This window comes from Phalaenopsis equestris, unplaced genomic scaffold, assembly GCF_001263595.1.
Source record: "Phalaenopsis equestris unplaced genomic scaffold, ASM126359v1 Scaffold000186, whole genome shotgun sequence".
NCBI classification, from domain to species: Eukaryota; Viridiplantae; Streptophyta; class Magnoliopsida; order Asparagales; family Orchidaceae; genus Phalaenopsis; species Phalaenopsis equestris.
The window spans coordinates 226919-233651 of record NW_018164628.1 but is presented as its reverse complement, the minus strand read 5'-3'; the positions used below and the strand labels follow the sequence as shown (position 1 = coordinate 233651).

The 6733-nt window shown below is 32.6% G+C and overlaps 1 protein-coding gene across 1 annotated transcript; it reads right to left on the bottom strand.

The window, feature by feature from the left end:
- Positions 1-1006: 1006 nt before the first annotated feature.
- On the bottom strand, positions 1007-6334 carry LOC110022343. Its single transcript, XM_020721221.1, has 2 exons — positions 5693-6334; positions 1007-1494 (listed from the first exon to the last, which is right to left on the bottom strand). The coding sequence occupies exons 1-2, from the start codon at positions 6093-6095 to the stop codon at positions 1418-1420; spliced, it is 480 nt and encodes a 159-aa protein (XP_020576880.1). The 5' UTR covers positions 6096-6334; the 3' UTR covers positions 1007-1417.
- Between the last annotated feature and the right edge of the window lie 399 nt (positions 6335-6733).

Sequence of the window (6733 nt, the reverse complement as noted above, 5' to 3'; positions counted from 1 at the left end):
CCACCAGACCTAACAAACTCTGTCATAATATTTTAAAAAAAAATATTTATAATATTTACCACATCTTTTTAAACAACATTCTCTTCTTTAACAGCTTCACAATTGTCTCTTCAAACAGCTGGAATTGCCGCAAACAGACCCTTAAAGATGACATTTACTAAGTTTTTTTTCTTACATTTGGATCTCTTATATCTTTTATATCACAACAACAATATTATTTTCTCAATTTCTTAAAAAAATATACATTTTTATACAGATATAAAGTGACATGTATGTAAAAATTAAAATTTAAGCGTTAAATATATAAATATATAAGAATTAGGTGATATGTATGAAAATCCCCCTTTTAAAAAAAGAGGATTGACATACATTTTATAAATTTCTTATTTATTTACAAATCTAAAGCCCAAACTTTCATGAGTATTTTTATAAATGTTGTGTCATAAACATGACAACAAAGAAATATTTCACTTTTAAAAAATTAAAAATCATAATATTTTTTATAAGAAAATAAGATTTAAGTGTTTTGCATGTAAATATGAAACTTTAAGTGTTAGATATATAAATACATTAGAATTGTGTGGTATGTATGCCCCTTTACATAAACATATATTTCTTTAGTTATTTAAGGCTAATAGTTATATAACTAAATTTTGAAATTTGGACATTGAATTGAAATTAAAAGGCATTTAATATTTGATGATTGAATCATGGTAGAACCAAATATTGAATTAAGTGATGTAATAAATATTAAATTATTTAAATATAATTGAATATAACATAATAACAATGTAATATGTAAGTCAATTTAATTTAATTTTTTTTATAAAAATACATAAATATAAATTAATTATAATATCATCATCAATTTTCATAGCCCAATTTCACACATTTCATATAAATTTAAGATGAGTGACTAATCTCAATTCCCCAAAAAAAAAAATACTTCAATTCCTCTATAAGCTTTACTTCAATTCCTCTATAAGCTTTTTTTTAAGTCTCTAATTGAACATATCAACAACATACACAAATAAAGCCATTACTCTCCTTGTATCTAAGTGCTTAATTCATAAGATGTCAGCATATTGACTTTATTTATATCTTGTGACTGTTATTCTTGTTGGCAAATGCCTGAATCAAGCACTGAATAATTGATTGAGACCATGCAACACTTTCTTACGTTTTGGAACCTATTGATTCCAAATCCCCCTCCAAAGTCGAACGAATATTCGTGCACCTTTTCATCTTTAGATCGCCATGAAGAAATGCATTTGAATGCCTAATTGTTGCAAATACAAGTGAAAGTTGACATCTATTAATTCTTTTCATATGCCTTGTTATTCCCTAATGCTTCTTCAGTCTCTACTCTCATTGTTTTCATCAACGCTTTTTTGAACAATGCCCCGTGTAATATTTTCTAAATTGAAATGATGTCTGATATCACAGCAGACTTTTGTGGGATGATGAAAATTTCTGAGTGATACAACGTGAGATCTGCATAATATAATGGGCATGGGCATTAGGTACGGCCGTAAGTTCTTTCAAATAACAATTGACAAGTCAAGGTCACTGGTTCATCTTCAAGAATATTATGGGACGTATGCTCACAAACTGTAATTATCATTTTTGTTATTTGAGGAAGATCATTGAGTCTGTATTAGTTCTAAAAATGGAATAGTTCTTCTTAAATACATATATTTATATCTATAGGTGGCATGATTTGGGGTGTTTACGTTTTGAGGAGGGCGAAGAATAAGTTTAATTTGTTATAATGGTAGAGTATTATTGACACTCTTTGACTAGCATGATTTTCACATAAAATCCTTCAATTAAAAGGTTATTATTGACACTCATTAAAATTCCAATTAGCTTCCTCTTCTCATAATTCTAAAACATTTAACAAGTGAAAAGGTGTTACTTTGTAGTTCATTTCATGGGAGAAATTTTTAATGGGCACAAGGTTAGTATAAAACCTTAAAACATGAAGAACATTCTTTAGAATAAGTGGTTCATAATTTAGGTATCTCTTAATCTAACTATTATGGAAGACAGCCATCAAATAGAAAGATTTTCTTATTACTTGGGAAAAAAAGTACATGTGTTAAAGTTTAATACTGAACGTATCATGTGAGTTTTAGCTTTTGAATTAATAAACTCAAGTCAGAATCCCATACATGAGACTTCTAGTTTATAAGGAATGATAAACTTACCAAAATGTCGAGAAAAATGCACCCTTGGGTTTAAGATTTGTTAACATATCCAAAAAATTCTTTTTGAGCATTTTAATCTCATTTTTTATTAAATTCCTCCTAATATGGACTTGCATATCCCTCCTCCCTCCCCCTCTCTCCTTTCCCTATCTCTCGCTCTCTCTCTCTCTCTCTTTCACTCTCTGTCTATCTCTATCTATCTATTTCTCTGTCCATCCATCTTTGGTAAATGCCTCTGTTATGAAGTTTGATCAGCTACAATAGGGATCACATAAACTCTCTAAGAAAAAACAACTAAGGGAGCATGCGTAAAGAAATGAAGGTTACATCGAGATAATGTTCTAATTAATGGAAATATCTCAACCGGTCACAACATTGAGTGAATATGATCTGTAAAGGAGAGAAATGTGGAGAAAGTGGAATCGTAGAATGCATGCAACTCTGTGGTGAAAGCATGGAATCACCATCAACTAAGAGCACTATAATGCAGAGCAATTGGGAAGGTATGTGATCCTAACCTTGCCTGCAATCATCAGGCTTATGCATAAATGAGAAGAGATTAATGATGTGTAAAGAAATTACTATATTAAAGATGATGATACAATGTAGAAGTAACATCAATCATACTTGAATTTAAAAATGTGTGGAGATATCATGCTGAGAGAATTGTAAAGAGAAATTTGATGATGGCAGAATTGAAGATGACAATAAAGTGAGGAAATTGTATGAGTCTGAAAGTGCTGAGAAAAGTGAACAGCTTAGAGGTAGAAGCAATGACAACAAGTGGCAACTCTTAATGTATGTATTAGAAAATGAAGGCTTAGGAATGATACATCAATGAAGGCTGATAATGCATAGAACTATGTGTTGGAAATTGCGACGCAATTTTTATTGGGGCTGAAACCGATAAACTTGATTTATGATATTGTAGTGTAATTTACATGTTATTAAGGTTTCAAGGTCACCTCATGTGGGTCTCCACTCTCTGGTTGTACCTATTTTTCGACATACTGAAATCTTCTCCTCTTCCTATGATTTTCAACCACATAAATTTTCTTTAAAGTAAATTTGTGTGCCCGTCGATTTTTATTTATCGTTTATTTTCAATATTATCGTTGCAGGGTGAATGTGGGGAAGCGATTGAAAGAGTCTCATGCTGTGTGAAAGGCTCAAAAGCAGATAGCAATTCTTTTTATTTTACAAAGCATTTGATATAAAGCAATATATATACATATACATATATAAATATATATATAATTTGTCGCATATACACACCTCTCACAAATGTACTTCTATTCATAGATTACAATTAAAAAGCTCAATCATATGAAAAGTCACACCATTGTTGTTAGGCAGTCTTCTTGTATTCATTGAGAAGTTTTTGTTTAGAGATGCTTCAGCTTTCACTCTTGAAAGGTTTTATAAAGATTGCTAATTTCATTTAAAGAATGAAAATTCCATCCCTTTACTACTTAGACCCAATCTTAACATTAAAATTTTCTACTTACATATAAGAAAAAAATAGGCAGGATAAGCACCTGCACCTTGGAGCCGGTATCTTGGAAGCCAACCAATGTGCTACGTATTCAACCACATTAAAATCAAATACATGTTTCAATAAAAACTTATGTTTGTCTCCCTTTTCGAAGTAGTTTTTTGCACATTCCAGTGAATGCTTACCTGGACGGGATATTAACAAGTGATCGAGAATACATGTGGTCTGGACTGGTGACTTTCGTTGCACTTAGAAGGGGTGCTGGTCTGCCATATGCTCAAGTGGTAGAGTGGAAGCTATAATTTGTGGTGTGTCTGTGGGTGGGGGTGCGGGGGGTGATGCCATGACCATTCTTTCTTGCTATTATGATAAAAACTAGAGTTCTTGTAACAGCTTCACATACAAAATGATATTAATTTTACCTATTTTTGATATGCGAATGATATTTATGTAGTTCAGAATAACATAATCATTCCGTGTAAATTTAATATTATTCAAATGAAAGAAACATAATGCTTTTCATGCACGATTCCTCAGATGTGGAGCAGTTCAGCTTCAGCTTTGTAGTCTTCATCACTTCCTCTCAAAAAAACTGTGTGGCTCAGATCTTCATTTAAAAAGTTTTAGATTGGATTCATTTCATTTAGATTATCTAATATAAATGTTAAAGTGTGCAATATATTTTTTTTCTCTGAAAAACTGTGTTTCGATAACCCACGTATATATATATATATATATGCTAAAATGCCAGAACTAAAAATAGGCTTTGATTTAAAAAATAACTTAAATATGACTTTAACAATTAGTTTATTTAGATTTTTAGCTTCATATGTTCGGATTTATATAATTACTATATATTTTTAAATTTTTTTAAGAAATATACATGCATATATCTGACAAAGCACCCACAGTAGACTCAAATATTTATTTTGTTGGAGATCTACAAGGATATCACATATTTCTGGTGTAATTACATATCTGTCACTTAAATTTTGTTATTTAATTATAAAACATTTAATATTTGAATTAAAAAATATATATATTACTAGTATTACAGTTTAAACTGAAACACAAAAATTCATGTATATATTTTGATGTAATTGTGAGAATATAATATTACATAAAAAAATTTAAATATCAGACATGTAAATACATAAAAGTTTATATATTATGTATGCAGATTCTCCTTCCTTTTGTTAATGAAGGCAAGCAGACACAAAATTTCCAAAATTTACCATCAGATTGAACATTTACTTCCTTAAACTCCGAAGGAAAGGTAAATATGTAATTATACCAAAAAGGAAACCTTTCAACAGGTTTTCCTCACATATTATTCCATAGAAGGCTATATTAAATTCAAATTTGAAGAGAGGATTTAACCAAGAAGGAATGTCCTATTAATGGAAAAAAATTTATTGGGTTATGAGATTCCACTTAATCACACCCTCTGTCAGCACATATATCAACAAATTTAAGTGATTATTTAGCTTGAAATATAGATGGCGGTGATTAAGGAGCACCAGACTAATACATAAAATACCAATGTTCATCAATCCCAAAATTTCCCGTAAATAAAATAGATTTGACTTAATTGTTAATCGGCACGCAGCCTCTCCAATCACCCCAAAAGAAATCAATTCTAACTCAGCTGATAAGCAACACGAAAACTGAGAAAATCCACAGATTCGGATGTATCTACGATTGGAAAAGTAAGCTGATGCTCAATAGAAAGAATAAGAAGAAGGAGAAGGGGCCAATTTACCGGTGTGGAAAGAAATAAATCTGAAAATTTCAGAGAAAAGCATTTATTTTGAGTAAGAGCGAGGGATTTCACGATGAACATTACAATCAGAGGAGTAAAAATCGTTCTTTTCAATTAGGGATTTGGAGAAATAGTAATAAGACGAATTTTCCGGTTTTTTCATGGTCTCAGCTATGCGAGGTTTGAAAGGTAAAGAAGGTGCAAAATTGTAGCAAGAAGGCCTACCTCCGAAATCCTCCCCATCATAAGGAAAAGGAGCGCTAATATTACGCCTGTTTGCAGCCTTCTTCTTCTCGTGCTCACGGTGTTTGTTGAATTGCCTGAGGGGCAAGAGTACTATCTTATTAACTTTCGATCGGATCTTCGTTCTATTTCCGGGGAATCTCTCTTGCTTCTTGTCCTCCTCCTCGTCTTCTTTCCTCCGATGCTCTGAAATCTGTGGAAGTCGGGTCTGTTCCTGCCTCTCGTGTTGTACTCCGTCGTCTTCGTCTTCGTCGTCGTCGTCGTCCCGGTGGTGATCAGGATGCCCTATCTTTCGCGGTATGAGCTCGTCTATTTCTCCGCCGGAAGATTCCTCTTTTCCCCAACTTGCGCGATCAGACATGCGAAAAATTTTGCGCTTTATCATCCACAAGTTGGGAGCAGAGAGATGAAAATAATTTGATCAGATATGGCTGACCTAGAAAAATTGATGTTAGTGATGTAGGAGCAGCTGGAGCACAGGAGTCATAACTGTGTGGAGTTTCGAGTACGAATATGTTTAGGACTCCATTGGATGTATTCAACTAAAAAAGAGAAACTTTGTTTAAACTTGAAGCAATCAACTTTCTTAATAATAAGATGCAAGGGACTGTATGTAGGGATACAAGGATGAGAAGTGTAGAGATACAAGGATGAGAATTAAACGACTTGTCTCTTTATGACAAAATGGGCATACTCGTAGGCTTTTGTGACAATTTTATATATTCAAATCTTTTTTAATAAGTGATGAAAGAGAGGGGAACCCTCGTTAGTACAATATAAATATAGTATTTCTAACTCTACTCCTGTGAGGGTTTTACGTGTTATTTTAGGTATTTTATATATGTAGGACCGTGGCTGACCGTCGTATTCAATCATCTAAGTTGTGTCGATTGCCCAAGCTCGGACGGTCGCCTGGGTTGGGTCAATCGTCCCTCTGGATCGGTTGTCCGGGTCGGGTCAATCGTTCGGGTTGGGTTGGTTATTCAAGCTGTGTCGTAGTCGGACGTTGATTTTCAACATTGG